This window comes from Pelodiscus sinensis, chromosome 32 (assembly GCF_049634645.1).
Source record: "Pelodiscus sinensis isolate JC-2024 chromosome 32, ASM4963464v1, whole genome shotgun sequence".
Taxonomy (NCBI): domain Eukaryota; kingdom Metazoa; phylum Chordata; order Testudines; family Trionychidae; genus Pelodiscus; species Pelodiscus sinensis.
The window spans coordinates 2951118-2972142 of NC_134742.1; the positions used below are offsets into that span (position 1 = coordinate 2951118).

At 51.8% G+C, this 21025-nt stretch overlaps 2 protein-coding genes and 1 non-coding gene across 7 annotated transcripts in view; 1 reads left to right on the top strand and 2 right to left on the bottom strand.

Annotated features, from left to right (window-relative positions):
* Positions 1–6131, bottom strand: part of LOC102451582 (uncharacterized) — a 43188-nt gene extending 37057 nt beyond the window's left edge. The window contains exons 1-2 of the mRNA XM_075913360.1: positions 5975–6131; positions 2495–3068 (exon numbers count right to left, since the gene is read on the bottom strand). The gene's annotated coding sequence lies outside the window, so the exon portion shown is untranslated. The remainder of the gene's footprint in view (positions 1–2494; positions 3069–5974) is intronic.
* Position 6132: 1 nt separating this feature from the next.
* LOC142823152 (uncharacterized) lies at positions 6133–20769 on the top strand. 5 transcript variants are annotated; one of them, XM_075913706.1, is made up of 4 exons: positions 6133–6270; positions 6710–6828; positions 8285–8485; positions 10618–13761. In XM_075913706.1, the coding sequence occupies exons 3-4, from the start codon at positions 8299–8301 to the stop codon at positions 11631–11633; spliced, it is 1203 nt and encodes a 400-aa protein (XP_075769821.1). In that variant the 5' UTR covers positions 6133–6270; positions 6710–6828; positions 8285–8298; the 3' UTR covers positions 11634–13761. The 5 variants fall into 5 exon arrangements, with proteins under 5 accessions (XP_075769821.1, XP_075769823.1, XP_075769824.1 ...); XM_075913708.1 differs by having other exon boundaries at positions 6142–6270; positions 6739–6828; XM_075913707.1 differs by lacking the exon at positions 6133–6270 and adding an exon at positions 20296–20769 and having other exon boundaries at positions 6382–6828; positions 10618–11633.
* On the bottom strand, positions 18422–18494 carry TRNAF-GAA (transfer RNA phenylalanine (anticodon GAA)). The gene has a single exon. It is a non-coding gene; the product is annotated as a tRNA-Phe (tRNA).
* Positions 20770–21025: the final 256 nt, after the last annotated feature.

Here is a 21025-nt window from a genome sequence, read left to right on the forward strand (position 1 = left end):
TCATTTTTGCGATCGGGGTTTTCTTGCGAAAAACACTACTGTGCTGTCTACGCTGGCCCTTTTCCGGAACAGTTTTCCGGAAAAAGACTTTTGCCCGAAGGGAGCAGCATAGTTTTTCCAGAAAAGCACTGATGATTTTACATTAGATCGTCAGTGCTTTTCCGGAAATTCAAGCGGCCAGTGTAGACAGCTGGCAAGTTTTTCTGGAAAAGCGGCTGATTTTCTGGAATAACTTGCCAGTGTAGACACAGACACAGAGAACACTGCTAATACACTTTTTGTTTACTCGCTGGCTGCAGAGTTGGGGTGCAGGGCCCTCTGGCTTTCCCAGGGGTCCCTTCCAGGTAGAAGTGCACAGTGTGAACAGGGACACTGGGAACTCTGAGGTCAGACCCAGACAGTCTGTAGCCAGAGAAGCTCCCGGTCCTGAGCAGCATACCGAGGGGCGCTGTGCTACCCATCATCCTATCTGGCTTCATACAGAGCAGTTGCAGAGCGTGGGGCCTGAGATTCCCTAGACCCTAGGAATGGGTCACCTAGGGAAGTAGTGGAGTCTCCATCCCTAGAGATGTTTAAGTCTCGGCTTGACAAAGCCCTGGCCGGGTTGATTTAGTTGGAATTGTCCTGCCTAGAGCAGGGGGCTGGACTTGATGACCTTCGGAGGTCTCTTCCAGTTCTATGGTTCTATGATTCCCTTATACTCCGCACCTAAACTATGCGCCGCAGATTGGGGAGGTCCCAATTCCTCTCCAGGAAAAGAAAACTAGAAGTGGGGGAAGAGGAGAACACATCAATGTGGAACCAGTAGAACCCAAGTTTCCTGTCTCTGCAATAGTAGCAACAGGTGGGACGGGGTGGGCATCCCATAAAAGTCATCATGTACATTTCAGCTCTGTGAATGGAGGGGGTGCTGGTTCTCGGACAGAGTTTGAGTGCAGGAGGGTCCTCTGGAGAGGAGACTGAGGCGTAGGAGGGGGTGGAGGGTCTGGGAGGGAGCTTGGGTAGAAGAGGGAGCTCCGGGCTGGTGCAGAGGGTTGGGCTGCAGAAGGCAAAGGGTGCAGGGCCAAGGGGGAGTTTGGAGGCAGGAGGGGTTCTGACCTGGGGCAAGGGGTTGAGGTGTGGCAGGGGGGCGAGGTGCAGACTCTCACTGGGAGGCACTTGCCATAAGTGGCTATAGTGGCCCCACACACCACTCCCGGAAATAGCCAGCTGCTGGAAAGATGTCTCTATGAGCCTTTATGGGGGTCTCTGCACGCTGCACACAAGCTCCGCCCCCCGCAGGTCTCATTGTCTGATTTCTGGCCAATGGAGGCTGAAAGAATGGTGCGGAGGGTGGGGTCTACACACAGAGACCTGCTGCCTCCCTGCCCAGCAGGGCCCACAGAGACATGTTTGCCAGCAGCAGCTGGCCACTAACAGGAGCAGCACATGGGGCTGTAGCCGGCAGCCATCCTGCCTGAGCACCCTGCTGGGCTGTGGGACTTTTAGCCCTGGGAGGGTTATGGTGGGTCAGAGAGGAATGTTTGGTATCTGGATCCAGCACGGGGTGCATTTTGCCCACCCTGAGCAATGCTGGGGGGCTGTCATTCAGATTTCCCTTCACAGCTGGAGACATTTATCAGTGACAACCATGGGATGTGTGGATTTAAGTTTATATGTATGTCAATATCAAGAGCTATTTTTAAAATATATTTTATCTATCCTAACACCAGTACAATCCAATCAGGAAAGAAAACCAAACTCTAGAATAAAATTTCCACACCTCATCTCCCAAAAACCATAATCCACAATATTATAGCAATAGTGATAACTAAATGCATCCCTTTGTGTATTCCCCTGAGAACTTCATCTGTTGAGCATCTGTCCTCGTGCAAACTAATTCCACTGAGGAATTTTGGGGTTTGGGAGGGGGAGAAAAAAAAGGGTGGCTTGAACGAGGGAGAAAAAAAATGATATTGAGACAATCAGAATGAAGTTACCCCAGAGGGAAAATGGGGACTATGAACTCCAAAAAATAAGGAATATTTTTGCTCTCTGTTTGTACAGCATCTAAGAACATAAGACCAGCCAGACTGAATCAGATCAAAGATCTAGCTAGCTTAGTTTCCTGTCTTCCAACAGTGGCCAATGCAAGTGCCCCAGAGGGAGTGAACACAACAGGGAATCATCAAGTGATCCATCTTCTGTTGCCCACTCTCAGCTTCTGCCAAACGGGGACTAGCAACATCATTCCTACCCATCCTGGCTAATAAGTATTGATGGACCTAACCTCCATGAATTTATCTTGTTCTTTTTTGAACCCTGTTAACAGTCCTGGTCTTCACAACACCCTCTAGCAAGGAGTTCCACAAGTTGACTGTGTGATGCATAAAGAAGTAAAGAGACAGGCACCTTTCGGAGAGTGTACAGTAGCCAACACGGCCCACCATGGAGCCTGAATGTGTCTGGGGCTTTCCAGTGCTACAACAACAACAAGTAACCAAAGCTCACCTACCTAATGGATCCTGGGCAGACGTTTCCCAGAGTTTTCTCACTGGTGCTTATGGCAGTTCTTGGATCCTCATCTCTTTTCTCACATTGTTAATCATTCAGACCAACTTCTCCTCGGATATTTAACTAAAGGGTTTGGTTCAACTGTGCCTGACCAGAAGTGTCTCTCTTGATGCTTTGTCCCACTCAGAAAATCAATATGGAGAAGGAACAGGACAGTCTTTCAGTCTGTACAGAAGCGCGCACAATCCTGCCGGAAGGTAAGTTGACAGGGCAGCACCAGGCTACTTCCCAAGGAGCTTGGGTTCAGCCGATTATCCAACAGGCTATTTACCAGGCACCCCTCTTCAGATGAAGGTAAGAAGTTTAAGGAGCCTCTTCTGCTGTTCTTCAAACACCAACTGATGTCTTCTTTTTTAACTCTTTCTTCACCTCACTCCCAGAATGAAGTCTCTTACAGCAAACCCACCAAAAATAATCTTGCTGCTCATTGGTGTTTATGGTGAGTTTTTATTCCTCCAAAGTCTAAAGTTCAAAGCCCAGCCGGCTTCTGTTCTCACACACGAGTTGCTCTGTCACTGGAAAGAGACATTATAAAGCAATATGAGGATAATCAACTATAGTGTGATCTTGGCATAACACAACACATGTTGGAACTATTACAGTAACGTTGCCCCGTCGGCAGTTGCTCCCCAAGGCAGAGGATGCAGAGGCTGTGCTGCCAACCAGCAGCTGCTCCCCAGGGCTGGGGCACTTGCTCCCCCTTGTGGTCATTTGTGAGTATAACTGTCCCTGCTACCACACCACTTCCTTTCCATTTGACGTGAAATAATCCCATTCCAGGCACATCCCATTGTCTTGGCACAACCAAAACCCTGACCTTGCTGTAAGAGGAAGCTGCATACCGAATTTGGTGGTCCTAGCTCTTATCATTTAGGAGTTCTTAAACAAATGGACTCTCTGGCAGACAAACAGAAATACATACAAACTCTCTAAAATATTTAGTAGGAGATTACATCCCACGTCTAACACCAGCATTCCTCCAAATCAAACAGTGGTCCCCAAATTTTTGAAGGTAGCACACTCTCCCCCCCCCCCGTCCTTTGCCCATCCTCCTCCCCTTCCAGGAGTGGGGCCACAGCCAGGGCCTGATGCTGGGAATGGGGCCTGGTGCTAGGGATACAGCTGAGGGTAGGACCAAAGTAGAGCTGGGAGCAGATTGGAGATGGATGGTCTCTCCAACTTGCTCCCCCTCTCCCTCCCCATGGGGCTGGCCCAGGACCCATTCCACTATGCCCCACTTCCAGACTTTCCCTCATGCTCCACTACGGGAGCATGTCCCACAGTTTGGGGATGTCTGAAATAAAGGCAAATACAACACAAAGATGTGTCTCAGAAAAAATACACTGAACCAGGAAGAACTCCCACCGGAGCCCAAATATGGGAATAGGCAGAACAAGGAGGACAAAGAGCTCTTGCTCGGCTGGGGAGTTTTATGTGAAGAGACAGAAAGTTGTGCGTGTGATACCCTAGCACAGTCCCTCTACATCTCCAGAACTGCCAGCAAATAGGTCTGTCATAGTGGTCCTAAACCAGCCTCTGCCTCATTTGAATTCTCTGCTGTGCTCCGACTGCAGTTCCCCAACACACAAGGGCTACGTCTAGACTGGCATGTTTTTCGGAAATGCTTTTAACGGAAATGTTTAAAAGCATTTTCAGAACAGAGCATCTAGATTGGCATGGACGCTTTTCCACAAAAGCACTTTTTGCGGAAAAGCGTCCGTGGCCAATCTAGACGCACTTTTGCGCAAAAAGCCCCGATCGCCATTTTCACGATTAGGGCTTTTTTGCGCAAAACAAATCTCAGCTGTCTACACTGGCCCTTTTGCGCAAAAGTTTCCGGAAAAGCAGCTGATTTTCCAGAAAAACTGGCCAGTCTAGACACGGCCCAGGGACACAGCCCAATAAGTGAAATCCTATCTGTTAATGCTACCAACTACATGCATCTTCCCTGCCACTACCACAGCTCTGCCAGTAAGTTTTTTAGCACACTGGCAAGCAGCCTGGCTCAGTCCCAGCTCACACAGGTTTTTGGAGTTAACCCAGCTGTGGCTCTGCATTAAAAGTATTTTAGGAGCCAACAGCCAGGCAGCCCAGCTCAGTGCCAGTCTGTGCTGGTCCAGGAAGCTACCCCTGCTGTGGCTTTTGTCCCTTTTTAAATGCTTTTGACATGGACTAAGCAAATTTGTATAGCTAGTGCGGGCAGAGAGAAGGGCAATGGCTGTAACAGAACTGCTGAGCATGCTCAGTGCCCAGAAAATATCAGGAAGTATCACAATCTCTCAGGTAGGAGCTTTCTACATTACAGGTGCTCTTAAAATACACTGGTGCAGAGCCGCCCGGGGGGGAGGGGGGAAGTTGCCATTGCTGGCACAAGCCGGGACTGAGTGCTTGCAGTTGGACCCCTTATCAATTAATCATGTAGTTGACAAAACAAACTGCACACTTCTTAACATCCACTTCTTAGAGGGTCCAGAGAAGAGCAACAAGAATGATTAAAGGTCTAGAGAACATGACCTATGAAGGGAGGCTGAAAGAATTGGGTTTGTTTAGTTTAGAAAAGAGAAGACTGAGGGGGGACATGACAGCCATTTTCAGGTATCATGAGGAGGAGGGAGAAAACTTGTTCATCTTGGCCTCTGATGATAGAACAAGAAGCAATTGGCTTAAACTGTAGCAAGGGAGGTTTAGGTTGGACTTTAGGAAAAAATTCCTGTCAGGGTGGTCAAACATTGGAATAAATTGCCCAGGGAGGTTGTGGAATTCCCATCTCTGGAGAAATTTAAGAGTAGGTTAGATAAATGTCTATCAGGGATAGTCTAGACAGTATTTGGTCCTGCCATGAGGGCAAGGGACTGGACTCGATGACCTTTCGAGGTCCCTTCCAGTCCTAGTATTCTATGATTCTATCCCTACAACACACACAGCCCCTTTCTAGGCAGGCCACACACCTACATTTCCTTGGCAATCCTTGCAATCTGCCACCGGCGGATTCCCTCTGGACAGTTTCACTGCCCTGAGCTCAGGAACAAACTGTTTTCCTATCTGAAATGCCGTTATCTGGTTGGTAAAGTCGCTGCTGTAGAGGCTTCTGCAAACTCTGCAGGCTGGGCAACCTCAGGTGTTCAAAAAGAAGGAGTCGGCCCCTCCCTGCCCTGAAATAATCAAACAAGCCACCCCCAAACCATGAGATCCATAAAAGGAAGGGTATGCACGGAGGGAGGGGGGTGCCTTGGTGTCTGAACGCCCCCTGGCACCCCCGGCCCGAGCGTGGGACAGGGCGCTGCCCCTTCGCCCAGCTTCAGTCTGCAAAGCGAGTTTTGCTCCATTGCACAAATTCTCACCCCCCCCCCAGCAATTAACCTGGCCCCAATCCCACCGGCCCCTCCAGCCCCCCACGTCCGTTCCGCTCCCCCACTCTCACCTCTGCTCCTTGGGCATCACCTGGGGGCGCTGCGGGGCGTCCCCTCCCCGACCCGTGCAGCGCAGAAGCGGGTCAGACAAACCAGCCCCGGGGGAATCACGTGACTTCCAAGAACTCGCAGACGTTCCAAGACTTGGCTGGGGGCCACGACTCGCGCAGCCTTGGGGCTTTACAGAGCATGCGCCCTGGCGCTGCGCGTGGAGTGAGGGCAGCGGCCTTAGCCGCGGCGCCTGCGCCTGCGCAGCGCGCCCTAAGGAGCGAACTCTGAGACCAGCTGTTCGCGTCTGTACAGCCCGGTGCGTGCGGGCCGGGGGAGCCAGAGGATGCTGCGGGCACAGAGATGTGGGCGGCAAGAGGGGGTTGAGGGAGGATGCCGGGGGCAGGGGTTGCACTGGGGGGGAATCAGGCTGCCGTGAGGAGGGATCACGGGGCGCAGGGGAGCGAGGCGGGAGCGGAGGGAAGGGAATACTATTTCCCTTTGCAGAAGCTGCACTTTCCTTTGCTCCCCTCTTCTCTGCGTCCCTCCCCCAATGCAGCGCGATCCTCTTTGCACCGTGTCAATCTGTGTGACAGAGAATCGCAGCTCGTGTGCAGGCGCTGCTGGGAAGCTGGCGGGTCTGTACATTGCTCAAAACTCTCCAGCGCCCCTTGGCATTAGCGCTGGGCCATTTGCTCCCCTCCAAGGTCTCCAGCGGAGCCGCTTCTGTTAATACCAGTGCGTATTTCTATTGGCAGCTCAGACCCTCATTTGGTATTTCCCCCAGACCTCCGCGCTTTGGAGCTGCCACCTCAGCCCTAGTATAGGCCGCAGGAGCCCGGCTGGGGTGCTGCAGGGCGGAGCGTGTTCAGGCTCGGTAAGTGGGCTCCGTGCACTGCTGCTCTCTCCCACTGCCCCTCCCCATCCCTTTGGCAATGAGCCTGGTCTGGCGGGGAAGGTTGGGGTTTCTTCATCCACTCACCCCGGGCCCTCTGAGCTGGGGAGCTGGTACTGCAGCCTCATGGCTGCACCAGGATTCCTGCTGCATGGCGGGGGGGGGGGCTGAGTTCCCTCCCCCTTCCCACCCTACTGGGTGAACAGCAGCACAGTGACACGCTGACCAGGGGATTTCCCTGCTGCAAGGGGGTGTGAAGCCAGGTAACCATCCCCGCTCATGCCCAGACCCTCACCCCCCAATTCCCTTTGCTCACTCCCCTCTCCCCACCAAGACCCTGCACCTAGCTTGCTCTGACACTCCCTCCTGCCCAGACACCTTGCCCCCAAGCCCGTTTCTGCACCCTCCCTCCTGGCCAGTCACCCTACCCCCAGCCTGCTTCTGCACCCATACCTCCCACCCAGACCTTGTAACCTCTCCTCCTTCTGCACCCCATCTCCCACGGAGGTCCTGCACCCCATCCCTATCCCACACACTGGCAGCCCGGTCCCACACACTAAACCCCTCATTTTTTGTACCCACCCCAGACAGAGCCTACGAGGGTCCATAAAATCCACTAACTCCAGAACCTCAGAAAAGTAAATCTGGCCTGTAGGAAGCAGTGAACCTCAGAACATTCTTGTCATAAATAAAGGAAACATTGAAACCTTTTGTGTTGGACATAAATTAATATTTTACTTTATTTAAAATGAAGCTTGATAAACTAATATGAGAGTTAAAATGCTTCATCTGTTTAATAATTTAAATTAAACTGTTCTCCCCAGCTGTAGCACTAGAAAATGGCTCAGGTGTAATTATGTAATTAACAATGAGTTTCCACTAGCAACTGGTGGCCCACAGAAAGATTTACATTGAGCCGGGGGGGTTCACAGGCCACTGAAATAGAGGCACCCTCGGCTTCTCCCCCTAAGTTAATACAAGTTGGGTTAATGCAATTGCAGCATAGTTGCATGGCTGGGAGGTGCTTACCAGCAGACGCCTGAGACAGACGGTTCCACTTCAGGAATGGGGGAGGGGTGGCAGAAGGGGATGAGAAGGGAGAGAGAAGGCTTTCTACCCCTGCTCCCAGTTGGCTGAAAACCGAGAGATTGGTCAGTGGGAGCTAGGAGATTTTGCTGGGGGTGGGAACAGCATGAGAAGTCTGCTTCCTCTCTCTCAAGCCTTCCAGAATGGAGAACAGCTGGTTTTTTTAAGTGTTGAGCTGTACTCTATGAGGGTTGCAGTGAGGCAGCCATGGCCCAGATATTGTGGCTTGGTGGGCTGAATCCTCTTGCCCACCCTTTGTCTAGAACATCCACAGACAGAGTCTGAGGAGAATGGGGGTGTGGAAAGGATTAAAGCCCCCTTTGAAATGTCTCCAATTGTCCTCCCCTGACAGGCTGCAGAACACCCATGTCTTGCTCTAGCTCAGCCCATGGCCTGCAGAGCCAGGGAAAGGAAATGGCTGTGGTGGAGCCGGTGACCTTCGAGGAGGTGGCTGTGTATTTCTCTGAGGAGGAATGGGCTCTGCTGGACCCGGGTCAGAGAGCCCTCTACTGGGATGTGATGCAGGAGAATTATGAGGCTGTGAGCTGGCTGGGTAAGGATTCCTGTTCCCTCGGGTAACAGAAGCTGGGTGGGCTCTGGAGCAGCTGGGTTGGGTTTGGTTCAGGGTCCCTCATTGCCCCCTGCCTCTAATGTCAGGAATATCAGCCCCAATACTCTTGGTGACTGTGTGAGAGACTGTCCCCTCCATGCCCCCTCCCAGGGGAAGCAGGTTGAGGGACATAACAATGGTGTTGCTCTTCCCACAGCCAAGGTCTCCATGTGCTTCCCCACCATCTTGCCCATGTTGTATCTTGGCCGGAGGTGTCTGGAAGGGCCCAGGCAGGAATGGCAGGTACCAGAGTTGTGGGCCTGGGTCTGGCTGCTGTTAGTGCCTGCAGAGTGCCCCTTGTGCTAGTTTGCTGAGCCCCTGGAAGGAGGGCGCAGTTCCTGGAGTCCTTTCTTGCTGTGGCTGATCTGTGACATGCTGGTTCCTGCCAGCGAGAGGGGCTGGGTGCTGGGGCTGAGGGAGGGTGGATGAGGCAGTTCACGCTCTGTGAGCATTCTGTGGAGGAAGGGGAGGTCTGTAGTAGATAAACATGAGGAGAGCTCTTATGTTTCAGGCACTACACTTGGGAGACCTATGTTCAATTCCCTGCCCTGACTCAGCCTTCCTGTGTGACCTTAGGCAAGTCACTTATGTTAACCCCAAATGTGGACCCAAGGTTCTTCCCTATTTGCTTGTCTATAACCATACATGGATTATCAGTATAGCTGGCCCATGTGTGTAAAAGATGATATAGGAATTGCCAGGATATTACCAGCATGTTGTCTCTGACTGAAAAACATAAACAGCCTTAAAACAATAAAGAGAATTTTGATACACAGGCTAGATAAAGTTGCAATAAATGATGCACAGAGATATTTAATCTACTGCGTATTTGGGAGAGTGAGTTTGTGTGTCTGTCTGTTCAAGAACTCCTCTTAAACCATAAGAGATAGGACCACCAAATTCGATATGCTGCTTCATCGTGTCCTATCTTAAAGCAAGGTCAAAGTTTGGTTGTGCCAGGGAAGCAGGGTGTGCCTGGGATGGGATTGTGTCTCAGCAAATCATACAGAAAAGGGACAGACTCACAAGGCAGGTGAAAGGGCTGGGTGGAGTCTGGAGCATAACCAGGATCTGAAATAGCCACCAAGGATTCACTTAGCTGCTCATACAACTTCCCCGACTCCTTCTGGTTTAAGTAGAACAACCCAGCCAAAGAGCAGGGCGAGCTGAGCCCCCCCCCCCAGCCAGGAGCTTTGTGGACAGAGCTCTTGGGGAGCTAGAGATCTGCTGGGTCCTTTCTCTTCAAGTTCTAGTGACCTGCCATGTGTCTGCTGCAGCCTGAGCCCTGCCTGGGGGCCTCAGTGTCAGACCTGCCAGCCCTCACTGGAGTTCCCCTTCTGAGCAGTGTGTTCCTGTCCTGCCCTGGGATGGGGGGGAGGGAATGAGCCATGAGGAAGACTTAGCTGTACACTCGAGTGCAGCACAGCACTCAACTGCCAGGCAATGAGCTGGGCCGTTCCTGAGGCATGTGGGATGCACATTTACTGCAGGTGAGTGTGTCCTATGTGTGATCTTGTACCATCCAGAGCAAAGTCTCTGCAGGGGGGAGACGGAGCCTCTTTAGATAGGTGACTCAGATCCTGGCTGTGGAAGCCGTAGTGGCACAGACTTTAATGAACAAGAGCAGCACTTGGTTAATTCCTCCCCCGAGCAGGATTTCCAGTCTCCAAAATTCATGTCATTTCCTGGGTGGAGCAAGGGGAGGAGCTGCTGATCCCGGATCTCCAGGGTTGTGAGGAAGGGGAGATCATCAGCAATCAGCTATAATGACTCAGAAACCAGTTTCTGTGTCCTCATCACAGGTGTCACTTGTGCATTTTCATCAAGTCTAACTGGCCTTCAGGCTGTCTTCAACTCCAGTCAGAAGGTGGAGGGGGCGAGGAGGGGGGAGGGCGAAGGCTGTATTATGTCATCTTGGGAAGGGTTGTGAGGAAAGAGAATGAACTCCGCTCATGGTTATTCAACCTTTGCCACCATTATTTGGGGGTGTGCCCCCTTTTCTGTTCCCCTTTCAGAGTTTTCCTTTCAGCTCAGCACAGAAAATGACTCTTGTCTGATTTCTGTCTCTCTCCCAGCAGGCGATGGGACGCTAAGGGAAAGCAATGGGGAGAGACTTCAGCAGGAAGGACTGGAGCAAGTGGCTCCATGTGGAATGTTTTTGGGAAAATCTGGAGGACATGTTTCCCAGAGTCCTGAGCAGGGAGAGACCTGCGAAAGTCAGCATAGCCCAGAAAGGCAGCAAGGAAACCATCTGGTGCAGGGAGTGGGTAAATCCAGTCACAGGAACAGAAGGGTGAAAAGAAACACTGAAAACATTCTACAGAAAATCCCCCATCAACAACCACCCTATACTTGTAGTGACTGTGGGAAAATCTTCCAGTGGAGACAGGCTCTTAATTTACACCAGAGAATCCATACAGGGGAAAAACCCTTTAAGTGCTCTGACTGTGGGAAAAGCTTCATTCAGAGGTCATACCTTGTTAAACATAGGAGAATCCACACCGGGGAGAAGCCCTTCAGCTGCTCTGACTGTGGGAAAAGCTTCAGTCAGCAGGCAAATCTTATTAGTCATCAGAGAATTCACACAGGAGAGAAACCTTTCAACTGCTCTGACTGTGGGAAAAGCTTCAGTCAGAAGTCAGAGCTTGTTAGTCATAGGAGAATCCACACAGGAGAGAAGCCCTTCAGCTGCTCTGAGTGTGGGAAAAGCTTCACTCAGAAAGGACATCTCATTAAACATCAGAAAATCCATACCGGGGAGAAACCCTTCAGCTGCTCTGACTGTGGGAAAAGCTTCAGTCGTCGTTCAAATCTTATTATACATCAGAGAACCCACACTGGAGAGAAATATTTCAGCTGCTCTGACTGTGCGAAAAGCTTTCATGTGAGCTCACATCTGGTTACACATCAGAGAAACCCCACAGGAGAGAAACTGTTTGAATGTTCTGACTGTGGGAAAAGCTTCAGTCAGCGCTCAAACCTTAATAAACATCAAATAATGCATACAAGAGACACAGCCTATAACTGCTTTCACTGTGGAAAAGCTTCAATCAGAACACAAACCTCACTGAACATCAAAGAATCAACATAGGTGAGAAACCCTATGACCTGAGTCCCCTTTAAGCTGCATGGCCCTGTCACTGTGCAGCTATTTAGTAAGGGCCATGCAAGCGCTTAGGGCCGTGGTGGGGAGAGATGTCTCAGCCTCAGCCCAGGCCTGTCATGGCTGGAGGACAGTTGGCTATCCCATGTCCCAGGCTCCAGAGCTGCCATGGCAGGGAGAGGTGCCTCTCCTCCTCCTCAGAACACTACCTGGGTGGTGGTGGGGGAGGGCTGGGGGGAATCTTCTCTTCCATTGTAGCCCTTCAGTAGATAGCACTCAAACCTCTCATCCGTGGTGCACCTCAAAATCCATACTCCCAACTACAGCCCTCACATCTCTGCTCTCCCACTCTGTCCTAATCCTGCACCCCCTTCCCACAGAATGTTTGTTCTGTGCACCAATATGCTGTGTAATGCTTTCCCTTCATTTTGGTGTCCATAACAAATTCATTCTGTGTATGCGTGGGAAAAATTGAATGGAACACTGTGTATAACTGCCCTGAGTGACAGAGACACCTCAGTGAACATTTACACCCGTGGTCCCCAACACTGTGCTCGCGGGCACCATGGCACCCGCGGGGGCATTTGCATGCGCCCGCCAGGTGCTCGGGGCTGGCCTGGCCCTGGGCACATGGCGCATGGTGAGCGCCGGCCCCGGGCGCGCGGTGCTTGTGGGGGAGCGCCGGCCCCGAGCGCGCGGCGCTTGGTGGGGGGGGGCGCCGGCCCCGGGCGGCAGCGCGTGGCGGGGGGGGCGCCGGCCCCGGGCGGCAGCGCGTGGCGAGGGGGCGCGTGGCCGGGGGGGGGCGCCGGCCCTGGGCGCGCGGCTATGGGGGCGAGGCTGCCCCCGGGCATGCGGCTATGGGGGCGAGCCGCCCCCAGGCGCGCAATTGTCCCCGCCCCCTGGCGCCCGACGGGTGAATGGCCACGCCCTCTGGTGCCCAACAACCTCAAAAGGTTGGGGACCACTGATTTACACTCCATTGCACATCAGACATTTCACACAAGACTGAATCCCTATAACTGCTCTGACTGTAAGCAAAGATTCAATTAGAGCTGATATCTCATTGAACATCTGGCAGGAGGGAACCATGACAGATGTGTGAACAGAAAAAGCTTTAGTCAGTGCTCACACGTTCTGTCACATTAGAGATCTCAAATAGGAGAGACCCTATTGTAATATAACAGGATTGCTTTGAGGATCAAATCAGGTGAATTGCTTAGAGTCTGGGCTACTTACAGCTCAAGCCTGGGAATCCTCCAGTGTAAGACGTCAAACAAGGCACAAAGAGCATTTCTTTGTGTCACACTGGCCAGTAAATAGACACACAAGAAATTATCTTAGAAACGCCAGCTTCTCCTGTGCCATAACCAGCACCACACCTGACACATAGGAGAGGTTATGAAAATCCATCTCACCAAATCCGAGCATGTTCTTCTAACCTCAAAAGATCAACTCCATTCCCAGGTCAATTTATACCTTAGATCTTACCCAAAAGAGCACCCTGGGCCAGTCCTTTAGAATCTAACATAAGTGATTCTCAAACTATTGGTCCATGACCCACCCTGCTCAATGCAAACCTTTCCACCGACCATCAGCCAACAACCCGTGACAACAAAATGTCTTTGATTATCTTTAAATACTAACTTATTCATATTAGGGTCCTGGTGCATAAAACATACATAGGTGGCTGTAACATAAGGGGATGTATATAACCAGTAAGAAAGGAAATATTGTCAAATCATTAAACAGAATCGTTAAGTACTTTAACCTTCTCATGTTAGTGTAGCAAACTTCATTTTAAATAAAGTAAAATATTAATTTATGCCCAAAACAAAAGGTTTCAACATTGTCTTTATTTACAGCAGGGGTGGGAACCTTTATTGCAGTGGTCCCCAACGTGGTGCCCACGGGCACCATGGCGCCTGACGGGGCATTTATGTGCATCTGCCTAGTGACCAGGGCCGGCTCAAGCCATTCTTGCACCCTGGGCACCCGGCGCATGCGCGGCCCTTGCCCTGGGCGCGCTGTGCATGCATGGCCCCTGCCCCCGGGTGCCCGGCAGCCCCAAAAGGTTGGGGACCACTGCTTTATTGGGTCAGCGACCACTGTCCCACAGGAAAATCGGTCTGGGGCCACACAAAAGTTAGAGGGAAAAAATCTCTCAATGGTGTGGTCCCTATTTGAGATACCTCACTCCCCTCACACTCCAGCTCTATGGGGGGGGGGGGGAAGCAGAGATTCAGGGGGCCCAGGACAAGTAGAATTTATGGGGCCCCCTAGGATCTGAGGTGGGGCCAAAAATGAAGGGTTCAGTGTGCAGGAGTGAGATAGGGGTGGGGTGCAGGGTCTGGGGTGGGAGGTTGAGTGCAGAAGCGGGCATTTGGGTGGAAGGTGGAGTGCAGGAGCAGGCTGGGGTAGGGGTCTGTGCAGGAGATGGGGTGCAGGAACGGGCTAGGGGTGGGGGTCTGGATGGAAGGTAGGGTGCAGGAGCTGGCTGGGGTAGGGTCCAGGCAAGAGATGGGACGCAGGTAGAGGTGTGAAGTCTGGGCAGGAAGGAGAGTGCAGCTGCAGGGTGGGAGTCGGGACTCCCTCCCCAGCAGCACCAAGCAGTGAGTGCTGAGTGAAGGGGGTGGATGGAAGACCAATGGGGAGAAAGCTCCGTGGCCATGTAAAGAGCCAAGGGAAGAACCATGTAAAGAGTGGGGGCTCTGCCTTCCGCAAAAGCTTCTTGTTCAAGAGTGCGTCCACACTGCAAAAGTGCATTGAAAAAGCGACGCGCTTTTGCAAAGAGTGTCCAGACTGCATGGATGCTGTCTCGAAAGTAAGCCCAGATTGCTATACACAGAATGGCCACCAAGGCATCTGTGCTTTTTCCTCTTCCCTCTTCTTGTGCAAAAAAACTCTCTCCCCGTCCACACATGCCTTTTTGCAAAAGAGCTCTTTTGCAAAAAGACTTTCTCCTTGTAGAAAGAGGAAATATCAATTGTGCAAAAACTCTGTTCTTTCAATTTACTGTCAAGTTACTGTTAAAAGAACACGCTTGCAGTGTGTACACTGTGGCTACGTCTAGACTGGCATGATTTTCTGGAAATGCTTTTAACGGGAAAGCATTTTCCGAAAAGATCGTCTAGATTGGCACGGACGCTTTTCTGCAAAAGCTCTTTTTGTGGAAAAGCGTCCGTGTCAATCTAGACACGCTTTTGCGCAAAAAAAGCCCCAATCGCCATTTTAGCCATCAGGGCTTTTTTTGTGAAAACAGTACTGTGCTGTCTACACTGGCCCTCTTGCGCAAATGATTTGTGCAAGAGGGCTTTTGCCCGAACGGGAGCAGCACAGTATTTCCGCAAGAACACTGACAATCTTACATGAGATCGTCAGTGTTCTTTCGGAAATTCAAGCGGCCAGTGTAGACAGCTGGCAAGTATTTCCGCAAAAGCAGCTGATTTTGCGGAAAAACTGGCCAGTCTAGACACAGCCTGTGAGTTTTTGTGGAAAAACGGCCATTTTCCCACAAAAACTCTGTAGTGTAGACATAGCCTGTGATTTGAACTCAGATTGCAGGATTCAGACTCAACTGCCTAGGAAGATGCTGGAATCTCCCTCCATTGGGGGAGGTTTTTAATGAGCAGCTTAGAGACTGAACTGCCAGGACAGCCATGAATGCAGACTGTGCAGCCTCTCACACTTTCCCTCCAGGTTCAAGATGAAAGCGAGAGAAAGAAAGACAAAGGAAAGAGGCAGAACACTGGTGCTGCAAATAGTGATAGTGACAGCAAAACAGAGAGAACAGAGAAGTGCTACAAAGCCACTAGGAAAACAGCAGCAGCAGCGAGCAACTCTACTTGGCTATGTTTACATGGGCAGGTTCTTGCATAAGAATGGCCATTTTGTGCAAGAACCCGCAGAGCGTCCACACTGCCTGCCTGCTCTTGTGCAAGATTTACAGTACGGCGTCGGAAGAGAGGGCTTCTTGTGCAAGAGCTACACTCTTTTCTAACAAGTGTAAGCCCTATGGCTAAAATGGTCATCAGAGCTTTCTTGCACAAGAGAGCGCCCACACTGCCATGGGTGCTCTTGCACAAAAGCACATGGCAGTGTGCATGGCAGAACTCTTGTGCAAAACAGTTCTTGGGCAAAAAGCTTGCAGTGTTGACATAGCCTAAGAGCTGAAGTCACTGGTTTGGCCTGGCACCAGACCTGTTACAGCTGCATTCAGAAAGTTGTGGGTTCAAATCCCATAAGAGACACTTCAGCTGCTTCCTTATAACCAGAGCAGCTCCTACAATTTGTGGCCAAATGAGCCTGGGACCAGGGATTGTTACACTTACATCAGTCTTACTTATAAGACTAATCATTTATCTAAAACTCTTAACACTACTACTTAACAATACCTCTAAACAATTTCAGATAACAATACTTACATTTAACAGACACACAAACTACAACAATAACAACAACATATTTGGTATACGTTGCGCTCTACAGGAACTCGTTTGGTTCGGTGAGCGGGAGGTGGCCCTCACTTTCACACACACAGGGTGGGGGAAGTGGACACACATGGGGCGGGGGACAAGTGTCGCTCAGGCTGCTTGGGCTGGAAATCAAGCAGCGGTCCGTGCATGTGCAACCCTGTGCTGAGTTGCTGTGCGGCTCATGGAAGCAGGAGGCAGTCCCTGAGCATATTTGGGATCCTGCTCCCAGGCTCAGGGGAGGTCATGCACGTCCTGCCATGGGGTGGGGTGTGCCCCGCCTGGGATCAGGCTAGCCTTCTGCACACTCACCCTCTTGTCTAAGGCCTGCGGGAACAGTTGGTGCAGAAGGTGAGGACAGAGGGTTAGTGCCCGTCTCTCAGAATATTCTTGGGTAGTTGGAAGGGCGAGGACGCAGCAGCAGAGCGCTGTGTGTGCTGGTATCACATGTGACATCACAAAGCACTGACGCACACGGTGAGACACCCCCTCCCTGAGCAGCAGCAGGCTGGGAGGGCAGTGCACTGGGATGGAACAGGCTGCCAAGCTGTGTGAGGGGCGAGCCCCACTTCTGCAGTGCTGGAGCCTGGGGGGAGGGGTGGAATGGGGGTAAGGCAGAACCTGCGGTGCACTGGGCCCCACACCTGGAGCACTGGAGGGAGGCTGCCTCAGGTCCTCCTCGGGATGGCCCTGGCCAGCATCATCCTCAGGTCCTTGGTATTTTCTGTCAATTTCCCAGGCCAAAGTAGCTAACCCCTCACTCCTACTGAGCCTCTGCTGCTCCATGTGCTGCCTATCCTCCAGCTTTGCTTTGTCTCCCCACAGGAGAGCCCAGCCCTTTGCCCCTCCTCCATGCTCCTCCCCACAAAGCTGATTGGCTAGCAGAGAGTGCCACTCAAGGACACAATCACTTGGCTCCCTGGGAGTGACTGAGCAGACCAGTGGGAGGCACCAATAGAGCAGGTCCATGAGCTCAGCCCATGCTGGAGGCAGCCAGACAGCTTGAGGGGAGACAGAGCCTGGCAGGGCCAGGAGATGGGAAAGGGGCGAGGCAGAGAACAAAGACGGGAACAGAAAAGAGCATCCATGAATGTCACTGAGAGGTAGAGTTGGCAAAGTGGCAACAGCATTTTTCACCATAGCACCATAGCACTTCTGGAAAGGGGCAGCTGGACTCTCTTTTGCTCCTCCCCAGTTTTCACTTGCTTGTGTGTGAGCCCTTTACAAGGCACTTTGCTGGGGGGTAGGCTAGCCCAGCTGGTTGGCCTATGGTGCTAATTATGCCAAGGTGCTGTGTTCAAACCCCTTGCTGGGCACTGCAGGCTTTTGGCAAGGTGGCTTGTTCTCCTTTAGCTGCCTGCTCTGGGCAGGGAGGCCAGAACAAGAAACAGGCTGAGCAGCTTGCAGGGAGCAGGTAGGAGTCCTGGTGGAAGAAGGGACCAGCAGACACAGACCCTGTGCAGCCCCAGCCTGCTGGGAGGGGTCTCTGGCCAACTCCTTCCCTCAGCTCCCTCCTTCTCCTTGGGCCCTTCCCCAGGGGCAGGAAAAGATGCTCATGTCTTGCCCCCATTGTCACTAATCCACTCACCTGATGACACACATTCTTGCTGCTTGCAGTGTCCATCAGAGACAAGTGAGGGCCTCTGTCCTCCCTGGCCCTGGCTGCTGTTTCCCCTCCTGCTTAGCTGGCTGGCCCCAGGTAAAGTCACATGAGCCAAATGTGCCCCCATCAGCACATGAGCCTCAGCCCTTGTGAACACCCTATCCCCTAAGCCACTTCAGCACCCACTCCACCTCTGTTCCTTCAGAGGGAACCTTATCCTGCTTTCCAAATGTGCTCTCCAGGCGAACACCATATCCCCTATGTCAGTGTTTCCCAATTTCATTTGGCCCCGGAACCCTTTTAAACTTGGAAGAATTCTGAGGAACCCCTACAGCCGGGGGAAAATTTGTTGAGGAAAAAAAAAACACCACCACGCTGGCTCCTCTCTGTCACTCTTGGGGAAGAGGGGGGGGCAGAGAGAGTGATGGAGTTCTCACAGAACCCTTACTTTGTGGAGCCACAGGGTTCCATGGCACACCATTTGGGAAACACTGTCCTATGCCAACTCAAGAAACCACCCCACCTTCCTTGTGGCCCCTATCTAGGGCCAGCACTGGGTGGGCTTTAGCCAAGGAAGCAGCCACTCTGAGGAAGAGTTGGGAGGGAGGAGGGGCTAATCAGATTAATGTGATTTGTCAGTGCAAAGCAGGATAATGCAACAATCAAGGGCAGGAGCATCTCATGGGAAAGCTACATGCTCATATTGCCAAAGCCTGGGATTGAACCAGGGACCTTTAGATCTTCAGTCTAATGCTCTCCCAACTGAGCTACTTTGGCTACTGCAAACAGACTTGTAATTCTCTGTCTGGGATGTTTGGCAGCCATGCTGCACAAAATGGACATCATCAGGCACTGCCCAGGATGGCAAGACTGGCCATTCCACAGCATCCCTCTCTCTCAGCCCAGAGCCAAGTTTCTCTCTAAGCCAGGCCTGGGCAATATAGGGCCAGCGGGCTGGATCCAGCCCACCAAGCCACTGCTTGCTCTGCCCCCGCACACCACTGAGAAAAGGGACTGCTGGGCCATTTGTGTTTCACAGCTGTGGGGGAGGATATCGGAGGGGCTTCATGCGCTGTCCCTGCTCCTAGCACAATCCCATTGGCTGGTTCCTGGCAGCATGACGCACCATCCCCCCTCCACTCAGGTTCTTATTCACTGTTGCACATTTACCTTGAAGCCTGTCTGGGGGCAGGGCAGGGAGGGAGGCTGCCCTAGAAATGTGTTTGGCTTCTGGCCGGGAGTCAGCCAGGTAAGTCTCCCAGTCAGAGCCTGCCTCTGGCACCCTAGCCCCTCCCTTTTCTCAACCCACTGGCATCCCACATAAACCAAACCCTCTGTCCCCCTCCTGAACTCAGACCCCTCCTAGATCCTGCACCCCAATCCTCTTCCCCAGGTCACAATCCAAACCCCTGCAACTATTCCTGAACCCCAGTCCTGTGCCCCAACTCTCTCCCAGGCTCCACATGCCCTCCTGTACCCCAGTCTCTTACCCCAAGCTCCCGTCTGCACCCAACCCCCATCTCCTCCATTAATAGCATGGAAAAGTGCAGCCCTTGGAGTGGTTCCCCATCAAAAGTTATTGCCCATCCCTGCTCTAAACTGTGCTGCAGCCCAGCCCCACACCTGCTTAATGAGCCCTGCCCAGCCAGGGACTTGGGACTCTGCACACGGAGCTGCCACATCTCCTCCAGAGCCCTTAGGTTGGCACCAGTGAGGCCTGAGTCCAGACAGTTCCCAGTGGAGCCCAGGGAGGGCAGAGGGACTTGGGGGTGGGGCCGAGGGTTGTGCTGAAAGGCTGCAGGCACCGTTAGACCCTTTTGTCCTTCCCTGTCTCACCCCAGCACTGAGCAACACTCAGTGTCGGTCTGAGCATCCGTCCTGCTTTGGGACATGTCTCTGTGGCAAGAACCTGCCCAGGCGGCTCTCGCAGTGAGGCCCCTACCTGGCAGCACTGAGCAGTGAGAGCTGAGTGAAGCAGAGGCAGGAGCAGGGGGAAAAGGCTCCATGACTGTGTCAGAGGGAGGCTCTGCCCTGGCCAGTGGGGAATCGTTGCCTCTCCGAGGGGCCCAGATCTGGTGGGTCATTTCCCCAGGTTACTGAGTTGGGACTGGAGCTGCTTCTGTGTTGCCTCCTTCAGCAACAGAACTGAAGAAATGGATCTTGTGCCAGCCTGACTGTGCGCTGGACTAGTGCTGTGTGTGCGGCACCGAGCCTCCTGCAGGGCTGGCCACACGCAAGAGGAGAGGGGCAGTTCGAGTCATCCAGCTCTGCCCCTTCTGAAAGAGGCTTCTGTAAATTGCAGGTGCTGCCTTAGTGATGAGGGAGAGAGTGGGAAGGGGTCTCTAAGTAACCTGTTAGGTCACAGGTGTGATAAAAGATTTCAGTGAGGGGAGAGTAATGACTGCACAGTTCTCATGTGAAAACCTCAGGCTGGGAATCAAATAGAGCCAGTAGCAGTGAGAGTGCTGAATCCTAGCCGCTAGATCACTATGGAGACAAACATGTAAGTCAGGGCTCATCAGCATGTGGCCCACATCCCATTTGTTTGCAGCATGCGGTACAATTTTTGTTTACACAGGTCTCAAGACACGGCCCGCGGGCAGGATCCTTTGAACATGGCTCCACTGGGAACATGCTGCACAACAGCGATTCAATATAATGGTCTTCTGTTGAGATGCATTTTAGTAGCTAAATACCTGGACTGTCATTGCTCATTAAAAGTGCTGTCACATGGGTAGAAATCGAGTAAATATTGCATTTTATAAATATCAGCAGAACTGACTTAAATGGGGCCTGCGTGCTGTGTACTTTTGCCTTAATCTTTGTATTCATGCCTGTCAGTGTGAATGAAGCTATTTGCATATATTTGTGCATGTATATGCAACCACACTGAAGTTGCAGCCCTCTATGGATTTATCCAGATGTAATATGATATTCACTGTCTTATTATCAAGGCCTTTTAAAATAATTTCTAACATTCTATCTGCTGTTTTGATGCTGCTGTACGTGGAGTGGATGTTTTCAGAGATCTACCCAACTGACTTGTTTGGACATTCATTTTCACTTAGCATGTGTGTTACAAATTCATTATACTCATGGCTTTATGGCTAAAATCAGCACTCTCAGCAATTTTCAATTAAAAGGTAAATACCTCTCCTTTTCAGAGGCCTGTTTTAGGCCAAAGGTTAGTAACAAAATGCTTCTCCAAATTGTGGTATTGCAGGGAATCTTTCTGTAGCATACTTGTTATCATGTTTGTGTAACACACAAAAGCTCCCTGGTTCAAAACCAGGTCAAAATACAGGGTC